The 18,465-nt window shown below is 41.3% G+C and overlaps 1 protein-coding gene across 6 annotated transcripts in view; it reads right to left on the bottom strand.

Moving 5' to 3' along the window:
- EBF2 (EBF transcription factor 2) overlaps positions 1 to 18,465 on the bottom strand; it is a 185,469-nt gene that overhangs the window by 10,214 nt on the left and 156,790 nt on the right. For 5 of the 6 annotated variants that reach the window (XM_045997172.1, XM_045997175.1, XM_045997170.1 and 2 more), the window contains 4 exons: positions 6,408 to 6,496; positions 5,002 to 5,067; positions 4,743 to 4,920; positions 2,989 to 3,174 (listed from right to left, as the gene is read on the bottom strand). In XM_045997172.1, the coding sequence (XP_045853128.1) occupies positions 2,989 to 3,174; positions 4,743 to 4,920; positions 5,002 to 5,067; positions 6,408 to 6,496 (519 nt within the window). The remainder of the gene's footprint in view (positions 1 to 2,988; positions 3,175 to 4,742; positions 4,921 to 5,001; positions 5,068 to 6,407; positions 6,497 to 18,465) is intronic. The other variant, XM_045997176.1, reaches the window with a different exon arrangement.

The following is an 18,465-nucleotide window of genomic DNA, read 5'->3' as shown; positions in this document are numbered from 1 at the left end:
GGGGTTTAGAATTCAGCCATAAAAACTTGCACTGAGCTGGAACTTGGCACACACTGCTACCGCCAGGAAGTGAAGTTTGTATGTGAAATTGAAAAAACATCTGTTTGGCCATTTTTGAAGTCGTGTGAGAGCAAGAGCAGTAAAGATGCAGGTTTCTGATACTCTGCATTGGCCACAATGCGAATCAGCTTGACCGAGAGGCTTGGCTTTATTTCTTCTGAACGACTCTGGCAAATGATTGCTCCATGCCCTGGTCTGGCCGCATCGTTTAAAAAAGACAACGAAAAATCGTAGACTGGTGTTTTTTAGGCACATGCAACTGAATTGACAAAATGGTTTCCCCTGGGCTGTTTTTTGGTATTTCCCAGAGAAGTTAAGACTTAGCTGGCTAGAAATACAGGTCAGATGCTATTGTAATGAACTCCGTGGGGTATTCGGTATTTTTGCAGTAGGGATTTTATCGTAATGCAGGCACTGTTTGGAATCCATTCCCAGTTTGCAACTTCTTCAGACCCTCCTTCAGAAAATAAAAGGTGCAGGAGATCAGAGGGACCCGGTAGGCACAAGGAGCAGGTTTGCTGTTGCGTTTCTCCCTCCCCTTGGGCAAGGGGGCATCTTTCTATTCTGCATACACTGTCTTGTTTTAATGGATGATTTAATGGGTGCTATCACTTTTCTTGTGGCAGTGGGGCTGGATGATCAAGAAAGGCTAGTGGAAGGAAGTTGTCACTTGCTGGAGTGGGAAGGTCCCTTTCCTACCAAAGGAATTACCTCGTAAGAAACATCAAGCAATTACCCAGTGGATGTATTCATTTATCTCTTCGTCCTCCCTCTGTGTCTGTCTGTCTCTCTATCCCTCAACCCTACTCACCTAACCCTTCCCTGTCTTTTGTTTGCTCTCTCTCCCTCATCACCACAGTATCCACTATATTATTATATTGGCCATTTTTGAGCTACAAAAAATGATGATTTATGTGGTTCAGCCTCATACACAGATGCTTGTTCATAAATGTACGTTGAACATGTAAAATTACCATTTGGAGAAACAAAACAAGCAATTCTATAGGGATCAGCTTAATTGTATATTATAAACACATGAAATATTCCTTATATTATTGAATGATTTTAGAACATGGTCTTCTGAATCTGACCACCTATTTCTATTCCTATTTTTACTATTTATGAATCGTTAAGTCATGCTTATTCTTCATATCTTATAAGGGAAAATGATAGCAATAATTATGATTACAGCATGGCATAAGGTTCTTCTGAGGAGGCAATTGGATTCTATATTTGAACATGCTTTCTAGGCTGCAAAGTGGAATGCAGTTGTGGGTTACTCTTATGGTTGTCACCATCATTCTATCATATCTTTTCATAGCGGCTCCCCTGCCCTTGTGTCACTTGTTGAAGATGTGCTCCTTTCTGCACATGGGGTACCCTCTCTATGGTGATTCATGGGACAAGTCTCTCCAAGGTCTCAGCAACAGAAAAATCAGGTTTCTCCTGTGCTACCCTACCGGCCCCACCGGCAAAACTGTGTGGACATAAAATCTGATAACAAAGACTGTTTCTCTCTTTGCTTTCCCATCTTATAAGCCTCCAAACCAAGTTAATGTCTCCCTTGAATCGACTGAATGATGTCCAGACTAGACCTTGGATTCATCTAATTTTCCTATCGATATTTTTTTTTCTTTTATCTCAGTTTCTTATAGCTGTTATTTTATATTTTCATAGCACTCATCTCACTATTAGTATCTCCCAAAATGTTTTGGAACAAGAGAAGGTAAAACTAAGTAAAGAAATAAATCGAGCCAGCACGAGTTTATTCATCGAGACCACTCAGATCTCATTGATCTGGGCCATCCAGGATGACACAACATAGAACTCATGTCTTGGCAGCAACAAGATTTTAGTTTTAGTGGAAGAACCAGGCTCTATTACCTCTGCTGTCTGGTCACTATGTCCTTAACACACTGAGTAGACTCTCAAGCCTAATGAAGTGAATAGACAACCCAGAAGTAACCCATGGGTGTGTGTCCCCAGGGAACCAATGAGGCTGCGGAAGGTAGCCTCCAGACCCTTGGCATGTCACTCCCTGAGCTGCGGTGGAAATGGCTGCGTGGTGTCCTTGACTTGTGCTTGTTCCTGGCATAGGGGAACCACTACTCTGGGTGAAGACAGGGTCTTCTCTAGAGCCTTGCAACAGGAGCCAGCATTTCAAGAACTTTCCACTCACTCACACAGACCCTCCATGGTGGTTTCTCTCCTGGCCTGAAGTATTCCCTAGGTAGGTTTGAGGACACATATTCTCTCAGGCTTCTTAGCCCTCAAAGCACCCCAAATGAGTTTTCACAAACCTTAGGACATCTAGCTAGCCCAGATTAGGATTGAGAAGTCCATCTCAGATCACTCTCTCATGAGCAGCTAAATTTCATCTCTCAGAAGGTACACAAGGAAGGGAGGGCCATGTAACAAAGTGACCCAAGAGTGTGGTATGACACTCAAAATGACCAAGCCACAAATTGTGTTCAAATGATGACCCCGCTCTATCCTACTGATGTGATCTTGGATGAGTAAACTGCTGTGCACCTCATCCCCCTCACCCATAACAAGGAGAAAGTTCTCACGAGGGTTAAAGAAAAACCTCTGAAAGTGCCTAATGAAGAGCATGCATAATAGTAACTGAAATGGGAACTTCATTCCTTGTTCCCATCCACACAAGCCACATACATCTACCCTCTCTTTGTACAAAACAAATAGCTTCACTCCTTTTCTTCCCTTCAGAAGGTTTGGAGAAACTAAGTGCACCAAAGTCTAGCTAAGGGAAAAGAACAAAAGGCACGGAAGACATTTCCTTGGAAAATAGGGCTACTCCTCCACAAGTCAGTAAGACATCGGTAGTTGTAACTCTCCCTCAAAAGGCAGAAGAGTAAAACCCAGGGACAGAGACACAGGGAGAGCTAGAAAGATGGAAAAGCCACTTACTTCCATAAGGGGAGCCTGTGGGGGATCCGTTTAGAAATCCTGGTGACCCTGGGACGCCCAGGTTGGCCATGGGGACGTTGCTGTAGCCATTCATACTGTTACTGGAGGTGCTGTAGTTAGACTGCTGGGGGGTGGAGCTGGAAGAGTAGCCCCGCGGAGAGATGCTGCTTGTGTTGCGGATGTACCCTGGACAGCAAGGAGAAAGCCCAGATAAATGAAATGGCAAAGACCAAATATGGCGGGATGGGCCCACATGGTCCCCCTGACTATAGAACACTCCAAGCCCCCCTGGGCAGGGGCAGAAGGTCTGCAGTTTGTCTTCAGCATTTATATCCTCCTCTCCCTTCCCCATCCTACACAAGGCCTTGTCTCTGATGGTCCCTCCTTCCTCTTTGTTCTCCTTTGCAGTCAACATCTCCAGCTCACACGAAGGAGTGATGACTAATCTTCCTAACACATGAGAGCCCTATGAGATCTTGATGGCTATCACGGAGGCAAGCATTTTGTGATCAAGTAAAACCTCGCAGATATTGTGTGCTATAGCCATTCCTTGAAGATTCACATACGTGGGTCCCAGAAAATAAATAAACCAGTTTAACTTTGCTAACCTAGTGTTCCCCAAATTTAGCACACCACAGTATCTGTTCTGGGAATGGTGAGCAAAAGGCATCCTAATAACATCTCAAGGGCCACTCGTACTCTGCAGATCATACCTTTAGAAAAGTTAGTTCAAGGCTATTACCATGCCCCGCGTAGAGGTAGGGAATATTTTTATTTAAAAATTATTGCCAAGTTCATCTAATTTGCTATTCTTTGACCAAAGACATGGAAGCATCAGCAATTGCATATAGGGAGATCTGGTCTGTGGGAGGAATGGGGAAGGAACAAGTCCTCCCCATACTTCCAAAACCCTGGCATGGAGACACCACCTAACCCATCCTGAAATAACCCGCTTCAGATAATGGTCTCTAAAGCTATTTTTAAAATGAGCTCAATTTGAAGGAAAAAAAAAAAAGGCAATCATATGTCTGCACCCACCCTGCTGTAAGAAAAACTCACCCTGGTCATGAGAATGAGGAATTCCCTTCCAGTGGATGAATGAAACTGGAAATACAACTATCCCAAGGTTAGGGACATCCTTAGGATATTTATGATTTAATTTTAAAAAATGATAAAAAATGATTTGTGATCAACTTAGCCCCTTAATAAAATCAACCTCAGTGACAAAAATCTTTATGCAATATACCTCACGTGTAAAAAGCACAGATAGCTGTAAAGTGTGCTGCTCTGCATTTGCATATGAGACGATACAAAACAGAAGTCACTAAAGGAAACGGAACCACTCTGCCTCTGCTGCTGGGAAGAGAGGATCATGCGTAACAAACGAAATGGCAATGACTCAGCTTCCTTCCACCGTTAAAGATGATAATCTCAATAGCAGAACTGCACGTTTTAGTCAAACTACACCTGTAAGTCTAGTTTCAGGAAGTCAAAACCCTTCGAAGTTAATCACAGTTCATCTTAATCTTAAATATTTGCAATTAAAGGGTCCCAACTGGGCCCTAAAAGGCCCCCCAGTCTCACAAAACACCACCTATCAGGGTGAGATAATCCAATGTAGGATGGTACTGCTTATCTGGGGACTTGCTTCTTTGATGGTATATGAATCAAGCTTTACCTCCCTCTGCTTAAGCAAAACCAACCTTGTAAATGGGTAGGATGTTTGGAATTTTGACTCGGAGAAAGGGTAGTACCTTGATTATTTCCCTGTGTTGACTCTGAGATGCTGACCCCAAGCTGGCTGCCGTATGAATTGATGCCCATCATGCCGCTGTGAGCCGGGGAGCTGGAGAGAGCTGGGATCTGGCTGGGATTCCTGGGGACGCTGTACAGGGCTTCTGCAATGTCTGCGGCTCGCTTCAGAATGATGTCCTGCAAAACGGCAGGTGGAGGTGAACATTTTTATGCAGCATGAAGAGTCATACTCAACAGTGTAAGATGGGAGCATCTAACCTGGTTATTGTGTGGGGTGCCATAGAGGGCCTCCACTAGATCTGCAGCCCTTTTCAATAGCATCTCCTAGGAAAAAAAGCAGAAGGGGTGAGGAAGAAGCAAAGGTGAAACCAGCAAATGGCCAACTCAAAGGAAAATTATGTATAAAAATAAAAAGTCCAGACATCCTTCCGAAAATATAAATAACTGGCTACGAGGTCCTATATTTGGTTTGACAGGCAGAATTTAACTGTACATATAAATCCCTCCCTAAATACGTATGTACACAGAATCCATCTAGACAAAACGGTTCCATCGATGATTGCGCCACCAAAATAAAAAATGACCCGATGAAAGATGGAGTTGGTTGAAATTACTAAGTCATGGAAGTGTCATTAAAAACTTTCAGACCATTCCATGAAAGAACCTGGTACTCTAATTAACCAAAAATTCTTAGAATGATTGACTGACCTGAGTTTAGCTGCTTGCCAAGGAGTTGTTCGTAATACTGAAATTATCTTGGCAGTGCCTTCTGCAAAATTTTATTCTAATAAAGATGAATTCTTTCAATAATATTTCCCTCTGTTCACTTTAACCAGAGAGAATTAGTAATCAGTAATCCCTTTCGTCTCATTTTGTCTTTTCCACCTCCTGTTTTTAACAGCCTTTTAAATTGCTATTAACCTACTTTCCAGATATCATCTAATTTAATGGTGGGGCTGGGGATTTTTCCAAGAGGAAAATGAAGGTGTGATGCAGAAGCAAATGTGGTACTTGAATTTTACTCACAGTACAGAAAAGAGAACATGGCATATGATAATGTGTGTGCTCAAAATGCAAATGTAGATGTTAAAATTTAATAACATCTCATTAATTGAATAGCTAATAAATTAATGTATTTTTCAATGACAAAAGCTAGAATAATGGGCCATATTTATGATATAATTGTCATAAGCAAGTTCACTTAAAAGCAAAACATTTCATAGACATTTTCTATGGAGGCATTTTTCGCTTAATTTAATATCTATATACAGGGTAGTCCCTTGATGAATACATGACTGTAGATTAACGTGTCCCTGCAATTATGGGTGAATAAAATTATATTCAAATACAAAGGAGTGGGAACTTACATTTTTAAGCCATTACGTAATTATTTATTTTCATAAAGTTGCCAATGTTTCATAAGCTGGATACTTGTAGTGTATCTATTTCATAGGACCCAATTTTCAGATTTCCTATTCCCTTGGATATTAATCACACTATATCTCAGAGTTAGAAGATATTTTATGTGTACCTAAAGCTTAGCCAAATTTCAGGGCCTAATGTAATTTTAAAGGGACTTAATTTGCTGGATTTATCTAAGTTTGCTGATATCCCATAATAAGGTTTTCACCTGTCAATTTCCAAAAGGTTTTTGTTTTTTTTACCTTAGCTAATCTCTCCGGATCTCCAGGATGCCTTGGGATGACCTTCTGGAGTCTCTGAAAGCCATAGTCTATGGTGGGTTCATTTAATGCTGAAAAAGAAAAGTCCTCTTTTTGAGTATGTTTCATGGCCATAAACAAAGCCTCTAATTAAGTCTTCCACTGGCAATAGAAAGGTGCTGGTATTATCTGAGAATTGATACATAATGGATACAATTAGTTAAGGATAAAGATGACATTGGTTAATTCACATTTATAAGTCTGGAATGCATTGTAGTTTAATGTCTTTGCAGTAGAATGATATTTCAAAACGTCAGGATGATTACACTTATTTTATTATTTCTGCCCAAAGTGCACACAACTTAAAATTTTCTGCTCACTCTCAAATAATCAGAAATATTACACAATCAACCATATCCCAGTTTTTTATGAAGGTAATAAACTACCCTGACATGTGTTTTCCCCCTTCCCCCTTCTCTTTCCCGAGTTTACCTTTATCATCTATTCATTCTCCTAATTATCACTTTTTCCTATTCTCTCAAATATTTACATACATACATATACAAACCTTCTGTGAGTTTATTCTCATAAAGCCCTGTTCTTATGCATAGTACACTTTCAGAATTTGCAATTACCGTTTGCTGCGTGTACATTCATTTGATGCCAGGCTCTACCATAGGCCGAAAGTGTCATAGAATCAGGACGCATACTTGCTTTGTGTTGCGAAGACAGCGCCCGCCACATAGGAGGTGCTTAGTGCTTAACCTCAGCGATTGTAAAATGAGGGAGGGAGGGCATGAATGAACGACTTAACAGCATTTCTACCGTGCTGAAGAGTTTTTGGAGTTGAGCCCCTTCTCCTTTCACCTTCCTCTCTTCCTCGACTTCTTTTTTTTTTTTTTTAAGATTTTATTTATTTTTATTTGAGACAGAGATAGTGAGAGATAGCGCACAAGCAGGGGGGAGAGGGAGAAGCAGGTTCCCCACTGAGCAGGGAGCCTGACTCGGGGCTCCATCCCAGGACTCTGGGCTGAAGGCAGTCCCCCAACTGATTGAGCCACCCAGGTGCCCTTCTTCCTCGACTTCTTAAAAGTCTGTTGTTTAAATTTTATAGTTTCAAAGTTAATGCATAATCAAAGTAAAGAAAAAAGATGCAAAAGATGAAATAATAACCACCTGCACTCCCATTAGGCAGCAGTAAACACAGGAGGGTGTACTTCCTTTTTAATCTTCCTTTTTGCACATATGTTTTGTGAATATTTGTTGCTGTTATTCTAAGTATCAAAGCAACACCTTTTGTTTTAAAAGAATTATAAAAAAATTTAAATGTGGAAGTAAAAATACAATCATCCATAACCTCACCATTTTAGAGATGATCTGGGTTAACATTTTTGCTTATATCTTTTCCGATTTAAACACATGCACATACTTAAAATTATTCAGAGACATCCTATTCACACCATTACATAACCTACTTATTATCAATTTAACTATATATCAAATTTTCCCCAGGTTATTAATTATTCTTTTATAATGTTATTTAGAATTCCTGAATATTTTTCCATGACATGGTCTTTAATTTATTTAAATGGCTTCTTAATGTTTGGCATTTAATGTGATCCTTAATTTCTCACTATTATAAAAATCAGAGCAATAATTATCCACCATGTATAGCCTTAATGATTTCAATTGGAAAACTCCAAGAATCAGAATTACTGGACCAAAAACTGTATTTAAGGACTAACACACATCGCGTCGAACACTTCTCAGAAGAATGTACAAATTCATACTCCCTCCAGTAATGCATGTGGTCACTTCTATTTGGTTATTAATCAGTGAGATTGAAGAGCTTCTTATACTAGCTGATCATTTTAATTTTTTCTTTTATGAACTGCTCGTTGATACTTTCTGCATTCTTCTGTTGGGGATTAGTCATTTTCTTTTTTTTGTAAAAACACTTTACATATTCATATTTTTAATGCCCTGGCACCATGTTACAGTATCATATCCTAACATGTCCTTAGGAATTATGTGTAGAAAGACCATCCCAATTCCATGGTAAGTATGCATGCGTGTGCGTGCACACACACACACGCACACACACACACACAATATGTGTGTGTATTTGCATATACATGTACCAACATATATGAATTCCTCTCCTTTAGCTCTACCAGTAAAATGTATACTGCTTACCATCTAGGTAATAAGTTTTTTATTTTTCATTTTTGTTTTTTGCTATGTTTTTGTCATCTTCATGTTTTATCATCTTTCTTGTAAATGTGATTACTCCCTCATCACATTTTCTAAAAGTTTTACTAGTGCCTAGAAACCCTTTTGGTTTTTATATGTCTGTTCAGGCAGCTTGTGAGGGGAGTGGGTGGCTGAATATGGCAGAGTCGTTAAGAGAATCAGTTTTAGAGTCAAATAGATCTTGGGTTTGAATTCCAGCTCCACTATTAATTTCTCTAAGCTTATGTTTAAGATCCATTTCATGGGTCTGCTGTAAAAATTAAAAGGAACCACTTTAGAATGCCCCCAACATAGTTCTTGGCACAGAAAAGTTCTTAACCAATGGTAGCTATCTGTTATTTTGTAACCAACCCCCTGACAGATGTCATTAATTATTTCTGTTCATTCTTAGGATCATACGTTCACAGCATCTATGTATTTTATCTGTATATTAATTCTAATTAGTTCTTTAATCCTACTCTTGTGTTGGCTAAAATGTTCCCCACTGTCTAAAAATGAGGATGATGGTGGATATCCTTGCTTGTTTTTCTCTGAATGGGAATGACGCTAACATTTCATCATCATTATCTCTTGGCTAAAAGTTTGAAAGAACCCTGTGAAATTTCTCTTGTCAAAGTCACCAAAAACATTTTAGTCAAACCAAGAGGAAATTTTCCATTCTTCTTCTTTTTTTTTTTTTAGATTTATTTATTTGAGGCAGGGGGAATAGCAAAGAGCAGAGGGAGAGGGAGAGAGAGACATCCCAAGCAGACTCTCCACTGAGTGTGGAGCCTGACTTGGGGCTCCATCCCATGACCCTGAGCTGAAACCACGAGTCAGTCGCTTATCCAATGGAATCACCCAGGCGCCCCAGAATTTTTCCTTTCTTATCATAAGCGCGAGATATGACACTGGAAATACTCTCCTGCTAGAAATTTATCCACCCATCACCTTTCCTAAATGTGCACTGCCCTGTTTCATGCCTACCTCCCCAGCCACGCATCTCAGTCCACACTGAGGGCCGCTGTTCCTCCATCTTTCAAACACTGCTGCTCCTCACACCTATTTGCCAAGCCGCTCTTCTGTCTGGTTATATGTTCTCCCTCATCAACCTCATCAGTGCCCCTATGATTTCCATGTCAAGCTACATGCTAACTGTCACAAATCTTTATCTCTAGTCCAGACAGCTTGCCTGAGATTCTGCCTTATCTTTCCAAGTATTGGCTGGAAATTTCCCCAGGGATGGCCCATAGACTCCTCCCACCCAAGATACCCCGAGCTCACCTGAATTTGAGTGAATAGCCATCATCCATCAGATTGCCAATCAGAAACCTTAGGTTCATTCCTTATTTCTTAACATCATTTGTATTTTTCTAGAAAACTCACTCACTTCATCAATATTTTAAATGTTCTAGCACAGATTCTACACAGATATCTAAAATTTCTAATCTATTTGTGGTTTTCCCCCTCCGAACCCTGTTTTGTTACAACTTTCTAAGTAATCATATTTCTAATTTCATCTTCCTTTTGTTCCGAAGAGAATATCCTAAAAGTTTGAGATGCCTGGGTATTCGTTAGTTAGTTACTCTAGTTCGTTGTGTTGGATTCAAAAAGGTTTCCTTCAGAATATCTGTCTTTTGGAATTTATGTTTTTTATGTATTAGTACAAATGAATTTTTTCTGTGTTCCATGGGTAATGCTTTAAATGCATTATATAATGTATCTCTTTGACCCTATTATTTAACCCATTGTTACTGCTACTCTAAATTTACCCTTCTACATTCTCTTTGTATCTTTGTATCTCTGTATCTTTGTATTTTTCTGATAGTTTTTTAGTGAATATATTTTTCTCTAGTAATGAGAAAGATACACATCCTATTTTAATTGAAAGTAGTACTTTCAGATTTTTCTAAAAATATTTCTAATTGTTTGAGTCTGATAAGCCCTCCCCATATAAGGAATTTTGCCCACCTTTCATTTCTGTACCTCACACTTTCTACTTTTACATTTTGGTCAGTCACCTTCTTCAGCTAATATTACTATCTTTAGATCTTCTATGATCTGTATCTTTTAGACTAATTTACATTAAGATTAATTTACATTAAGCTTTGCCATTACATTCACAATAATTGAGATACTCTAATTTAACTACTTTTTCTCCTGGCCAGGAGTCCTGTGATACCATAACTTTCCCATTCTTGGGTTCTTCCCTGGTTCAGTCTTCCAGCAATCAGGTTCCATTGGTAAGAATAAGAGTTGAATCCTGCCCATGCCCTTGAAATAAGAGAGTATCTTTGTCTTCCTCACATGTAAATGACAGTCTCACTGCATGCAGCATTGTTAGGAATACTCTCTCTATTCAAAATCAAATTTCTGCCTGTGTTCTCATTCTTACCTGGGAGGTGGGGACAGAGGAGGCTTAGAGGGGGATGAGGAGTCCAGCTTTCACACATGCTCCGACACAACTCTGTCCGCTCCCACCAGCACAACAGCACAGAATTTCTGGAATATTGATGACACCAGCCTAGCTTCAACCATGAATACTAGATTTCCCTTTTTGGTTGTTGTTTTGTTTTCTTGAAAATATCCTCTGATATATTCTGGGACTGGGGGCAGATTAAACACTTGGACTCAAATTACCATTTTACCCGGGAACACATGTAAAAATAGCTGCGTGTATAATTGGAATCATTCTGTAAACTTTTTTTCCCCCACTTAGCATTATAACGTCAGCAGGTTCTGAAGTTTTTTTTTTTAATAACAGTATTTTCCAAGGCTATAATACTCAATAATGAAAATCGTTATTGCCGCTGTTAGAATTTACCAAAGGCTTGCTATAGTACAGGCACTATGCTAAGCCTTTTACATATGTTCATTTAACCCTCATTACAATCCCACAATTTGGGTTTTATCTCCATTTTCAATGCAGTTCCAGGCAGTAAAGGTGGAATTCGTACCCAGGTTTCTCTAACTCCAAGGCCTGTGCTTTAACTTTTTCTGCTGAATTAGAGATGTTGTTCCAAGCCCTATCCCCATATGCCAACAGCTGCCTAGGCCAAAGGCTACCCCTCTGCTCTGAGCTGGTGAGGAGCAGAGAAGAGTGTTGAAAAGTGGCCATGCCATCTTCTCCTTCCACCCCCGCCTCCCAGCTGCCCTTCCACCCCTCCCCCAAAGAGCGGCAGATCTGGAAAGTTCAGCCCTGCCAGGTTGCCTGACTTCTCAATCACTGAGTGTGGGAGAAGAGCCCCATTTGGTATCAATCAGCAAGCACAAACAGCTGCCCAGTGCTGCGTGGCGAACAGACCTAGTGATAAAACGCTCTAAATCAGGGCGCCTGGGTGGCTCAGTGGGTTAAAGCCTCTGCCTTCGGCTCAGGTCATGATCTCAGGGTCCTGGGATCGAACCCCACATCGGGTTCTCTGCTCCGCAGGGAGCCTGCTTCCTTTCTTCTCTCTCTGCCTGCCTCTCTGCCTAGTTGTGATTTCTCTCTGTCAAATAAATAAAATATTAAAAAAAAAAAAACGCTCTAAATCAATCATTGCCTCGTCTTTTTTCAAATAGGCACTATTTCGTTACCTAGGGTACCAATTTTCTTACATGGAGAAAATGGAAATGATAGATATGGGTGTGCTCACAATGTGTTGGCCATAAGGTAAGGGACCATCCCCTGAGGCAGACTATCTAACCCCTCCAAGGCCCCTGTGGTCTCCACTACTGTCCTTGTCCTTTCTTCCCATTTGCACAACTACTCCCCCAAGCAAGCTCTCACTACCTTCTGGCTAGAGCTCCAGGGGTCTCCCTATGACCACCACTAATCTCATTATCCCTTGTCCTTCCTGCCACTTGCAGATGAATTCTCTAAAGCCAGGCTTTAATCAGCACACGGAAGTGGGATGCAGATGGTGCTTTCTCTTTCACAGAATTGATCCCACGTTTGTACCCACTGCTGTTCCCATTAAATAGGAGACTGCCGGGACACATGGGTAATGTCTGGTTTATCTTACCTGCCCTCCCGTTCTCAGTCCCAACCCAAATCCGAAATAGCAGACTACCTTGACCACACTGGGTTAGCAACTCATGTTTTAAAATGAGTAAGTAGACTAGGCATACTCATCTATTTCTGATGTTGAGTGTTTTTTGGCAGGCCCCCGCCAGACTTCATCATAGCACAAATGGTGGATGGGTGGTGTACCCCAGATGAGAGGACAATGGTAAAAACACACTGTCATCTATACAGACAGGAAAAAAAAATCTCATGCGTGTGCACACTGGACAGGAAAAAAAAATCTCATGCGTGTGCACACACAATTTCATTTAATCACATGCATCTTGAAGTACAAACCGTGAAGTTGAAACCATTTAGTCAATACAAACCGTAAGAAGGAAAGTCGGTCAATTCTTGTAGTTTCCAGCCTTCAAAACATGGAGATGAGGTCGGACAACTTTGACTTTGGTTCCAAACTGACTTCCCAACTGGCCAGTTGCTTTTTCCATCCTACATATTCAGCCTCATGTTGAATCCCAGTTTCATTCCATCCACCACCTGCCCCCCCACACCTCCCTGGGTGTTCTCTGATATTTCAGGCCTGGTGTGAGCCAAGCAAACCTCAATTAGCTAATGAGGTGCCCAAGACCAGGACCAAGACTGCCTCTCAGGGCCAACCAGATCATTAACCACCATCATCAGTGTGAATTTACAACCTCTCCTACCACATGGGTGGGGGGGTGCTGTGAAGTGCTGCCAAGCCCTTGGCTGACAGGGACACAGAGAAGTGCTAGCAAGGCAAAAACAGAGTAAATTAAAAATATGCTTCGATCTATAGGCTCTATTTATCTATGTCTTTCTTTAGTAACATAACATTAAGGTAAAAGGTCATATCCCCACTGAAATATAATTTATATTTACCTTTTATTAAATAATTATGGCATGGCATGAAGTTAAATATTACAGAAGCTAATCAAGGGGGAATTCAATAGAGAAAACTCAGACATGAGAATTTCGTCTTTGCTATACATAGAATGTCTTAATCCTCCACTGGGAGTCATTCGGGTTTGCTTAAGGAGTTTAATAATACACATTTCAACTGCCACAGAATCTAAATCCCATTTGGATCAGCCTTGGAAAAACTTTCATCAATACCTTGAGATTTCATAATATTTCTCCTGAGAGCCTGGATCTTATGTGTCATTTCTCATTTTGATTGCGGGTATAATATATGAGGTTACTTACGTATCTTGGACCCAGCAAATAGATATAAAGTTTAAGCAATATGTAAAGGTTTTATTTTATAAGTAAATAGTATTTAACTAAAAATATCTACTGGGAACTACACATTTAAAAAAGAACTGGCTGGTGTTCAATATTAATTTTCCCAAGAGGCTGGTGAGATGTATAAATTCTATATGATTTTTTTTTCCTTAAGAGGATGCACAGAGACCAGATAACACTTACTCTAGCTAACACCTCTACTTCTGTTTCCCAAAAATATAGGGGACACGGGCTAATATGGAAAGGGGACTCTTTGTTAGAGTTCTGGTCAACCCTGAACAAAGACAGCATGGACATTGCAGGCAGGAGGTCATTTATGTCCTGACCAATAGGAGTACTCATCACAAAAATGGCAGCATCAAAGGCTGATCAAATTCCTTTGCAAAAATTTGAGATGAGACAAATAAGATGATGGAGAGAGGGAACATCTGAGTGATCAGTTGGGTGGTTGCTCTGGGATTTTGGCCTGGATTTCAGCTTTCCTCACTAATAAGTCTCTAGTTGGAGCCTAGGATCATCATGGAGTGTATGGATGGCCATCAAGAGGCCAAGAAAATTCCAGAAGTCGGAGCCTAGCTGTATGTTTGCACATATGTGCATTCATCTGCAGCAAAGGATCTTCACTTTCATCAGGTATGCATAAAGCCCATGGTCCCCTGAGGACCATGTTGGTCTAGCCCACAGAACCAGAGGATCTCTCCAGTCCTAACTTGAAATCTTATCCTTCTCCAATAACAAAGAAAACAAAGGAAAAGGATCCTGCCTAAGAAACCTAAAATCTATATAATGTGACTGCCAGACAAACACCAGATCAGAAGATGGACTTTGATAAATAAGCAAAGGAGAAACCATGCATCAGAAATGCCCCTCTGTGTGGCTCTGGTCAAAGATAGTTACTCTGCTGGCAGGCCAGGAAGGTGTAGATCAATCTAGCATTGGGAAGAATTCAGTATACAGACTCCAGCTCTTGCCTTCATGTTACTTTTGGGACTTCTCCATTCTGCTCTCCCCCCAGAATCCATGTCTTCAAAGAGCCTTGAGTCTCCACATTGATTCCTGTGAGGTCTGCCTTCTTTGTGCTTTGATTGAATTCCTCTGTTTCTCCCACCGCTTCCTCCCAATTTCATTGTCCAGTTGTCTACCTTCTTCCCTACTGCTCATGGGTCCAACATGCAGAGCCTACGTTCAATTAGCATTTTAATGCTCTCAAGTTATATTTTTTTGCAGCATCTGATAGTCAAAGGAGATAAAACGGGTCTGGCCTGGGATCTACTTTACATCCCACCCCTGACTGACCATTCATCACCTTCAAGGCCGGGTGGACTTTGGTTTATCTCTCTGCAGAGACAAATAGTTGGGCTAAATGGCCTCTAAGATCCCTTGTGAGCTCTTGCATTATATGATTTTAAGACAATTACCTACTTGGCCCAGTGAACTTCTTCGAGAAGTGGAAATGGGTGGGGTTGAAACCATAGGCTGTTGAATTATGTTGTTGTTAACCTTTGCTACATTGAAATCTTTCTCTACATCCATTTATTTCAATGCAGCAAAAGCTCAGTGTCACCAATTAAAAAAAAAGGACAAAGATAATATAGGAACACATTATTAAGAGGCGGCACCTGCCTTTGTGGATACAGGAACAAGAACACGAGGTGAGAACGAGCAGTGCACAAGTGAAAGATTAGACTGAAGCTTTTGATATTTAATTTAAAATGAAATATTAATTTAATATTTAATTACGCTTTGGTTTCAAGAAAAACTGCAGCAGGAAGACGGATTGTTTGAAGAAGGGAGTAATATACATGGTTAAGGAGACAACTGTAAAAATTAAAGATAAATTTCAAGGGTAAATCTAAATGCCACAATGGAGCAGTTATGAATATGCTCATGCTCTCTGTAATGTGTATTTAGAATATTATAGCCGAGAGCACCAGGCCATTAAGAGGCTGGGATGTCTCCGGTGAAACACCAGCCCCCTATACTGGGGCTTCCAATGGAGACATCATTCTTCAGACTCAGCCGGAGGATGGATCTGGATTTCACAAGAGGTGAGGGTAGAAGCGACCTCAGTAAAACTATGGGCTACCAGGAGGGCTGTTGAGTCAACCTGTTTCCAGTGTGAATGGGGAACAATTGTACTCAGGCCAGTTTTTGATGTTTGAATGGGGTATTTTTAACTCAAAATCAGATTCATTTCTTAAATGGGATTTTTTTCAATCAGGGTAATGCTATAAGAAAAAAAGAAAGGAATGTGAAGTGGCTGAGCGATTAACATTTGCAGTCCCGCGTGCACATTTGTGCACAGCAGCTTTATGCAAAGAAGACCTCACACCCCGCACTGAGCCTCGGGAACAAGACTGTTCAGAGTATGATCTGGTGGTTTGTGGAAAAATCTAGGCCTCCCATTTCTCCTCCAAACTGCTGCCTGTTCCTGGTCATTTTCTTATGAACCCTTTCTCCCAAATAATAAACAGGGGTGTGTAATCAAATGCATTCACTTGTGTAGAGTAAAAGATAAGAAGTCCTCTGGGGGAGGAGGTTAGTTGACTTGGATTCTTTGGTTTCTCAGTGTCTCCACTAGTTCTCATTTGCCAGCTTCTAAGGTCCACCACACACCTCGACAAGCAGCTCCTCCGTGTGCACCTGGGCTCACCTGGCCACGTCAGCATCTCTTGCTCCTTTCATCCTCCATTGAAGGCCTGTTCTCCCTTCACTTCACCTACAGAGCCACGTTCTCAGGCTGCCTTGGCCTTCATCACCGACAAAATCCTCATTTCTAACTAGATCCAGATATTAAGGGCACAGTGTGGTAGGTCTTTCAAGAAGCCTCTTACAGAAGGGGAGACATGCAAAAACATCCACACTCCATCCAACAGTTGATGAGGGCAAAGCCACCTAGAACTCATCCCAGGAACTGTATGTCTCTGCCAAATGCTGACAGTCGTGAACTAGACTTGTATTTTTTTAATTTCTGTACATAACGCCCTTGCATGTCTATCATTTCATTTTCCCTGTAAGACAAATACCTTCCCGTTTGTTCACTTAGAAAACTGAGGTGCAGAATGGTTAAGTGACTTGCAGGAATGTTGGGGCTCAAACCAAGGCCTCTAGTCTTGGTCATGGTCTTCCACCCTGGGGCTGAGTTCTCTGTTAATAACAGAGTGGAGCTGGTACTCATTTGCCTTCCGCAGGTTCAGTTACTCATGGACAGGAGAGTTTCTATGACTTCCGGGGAACTTGAGGTACTTCAGAAGTTCCCAGCCTATGTCATAATAGAAACATCCCGCTTTGCAGTGTGGAGCACCAGGCAAGGCATCCTCTGAGCCCCTTCCAGGCTCACTTGCCAGGCCTGTTTCCTGTGCATTTTCTCAGAAGAACAAACAGAGAGCCAAGGCCATTGGCATTTGCAGGTAAAACTACTGGGTGAAGTCAAACAGATAGGCTTTGTTTAATTTCTCCTATGAAGCTACATGGGATTGGTAAGTAGCACAGATCAGTGGTGGAGAGAGCAGCTTTGGAAGCAGACCACTAGGATTGCACCTAACTTGCTGACCTCAGGCCACAGGATTCTTATCTCTAAAGTTGAGATACTAAAAGAACCATCGCAGTGAGAAAAGGCAGTGATGACATGAGCTCATGAGACAGAGCCTGGCCCTAGCTCCTCAAACAATGACAGGTGGGACTACTGAATTACTATCATCATTTTTTTTTTCTTACTAGTTCCACCTGATGACAGAACTTACAGGAGCGTTCTTAACCAACAATCAAATGTGTAGACCAGATTCTGCAAAGAGCCACAGGAATAATACTGAAAAGCTGTGCTCATCTACCCCCGCACGCTCAGTGACCTGCCATGGCCACATACATCCTGGCTTTACACTGGTCTGGGGGGGGGGGCGGGTACGACGCGCAGATTTTATGATTATACACAATGGCCATTCCACCCCAAATGCATGCTCCAGACATTCTCTTGCTGCGTCCTCAAAACAGCCAAGAAAGCCTGCACAGCCAATAACCATGAACCCACTGGGTACCCCACCAGGATTATTTTATTTTTCTGCCCTGCCGGTTCTCTGTGGAGAAGTGTTCGAGGAAAGCAGAGGACCCTCTCTCAGGCTGGCATGCCTACCACCTCTAGGTCTCCAAACAGACCTTTCCCGCGGTGCTATATTCTCACGTATCTCTCAATGCTGAAGCAGCAAGCTGCACGTCAGCAAACCATGGTTGGAGGAAAACAGACCTGCAAAGTCACACGTGCGAAGAAAATGTGTTGTTTTTCAGAGCCCTGATGTTGTTTATGCTGTACTTGGCAGCAACAGCCATGGGGACTGATTACTGAGTTTTGGCTAATTATACAGGTAAGTTACATTTAATAGGCTTGGGTTTATTGTGGTGGTGTATCCTTGGATACAGGAACAATCAATGGTTGGACCTTGGAGCCTCCTTTCCCACCTCCTGCTTTTTGAGTCTCCTTCTAGAAAGTTCCACTTAAGAAGAAATACTGCGCTCACCATGTGATGACTCAGTCTCTTAGGAACTGCCCCACGTGCAGATTGCTTT

Source organism: Meles meles, chromosome 2 (assembly GCF_922984935.1).
Source record: "Meles meles chromosome 2, mMelMel3.1 paternal haplotype, whole genome shotgun sequence".
NCBI lineage: Eukaryota > Metazoa > Chordata > Mammalia > Carnivora > Mustelidae > Meles > Meles meles.
The sequence above is the reverse complement of the archived record's forward strand: the minus strand, read 5'-3'. Positions and strand labels throughout refer to the sequence as shown.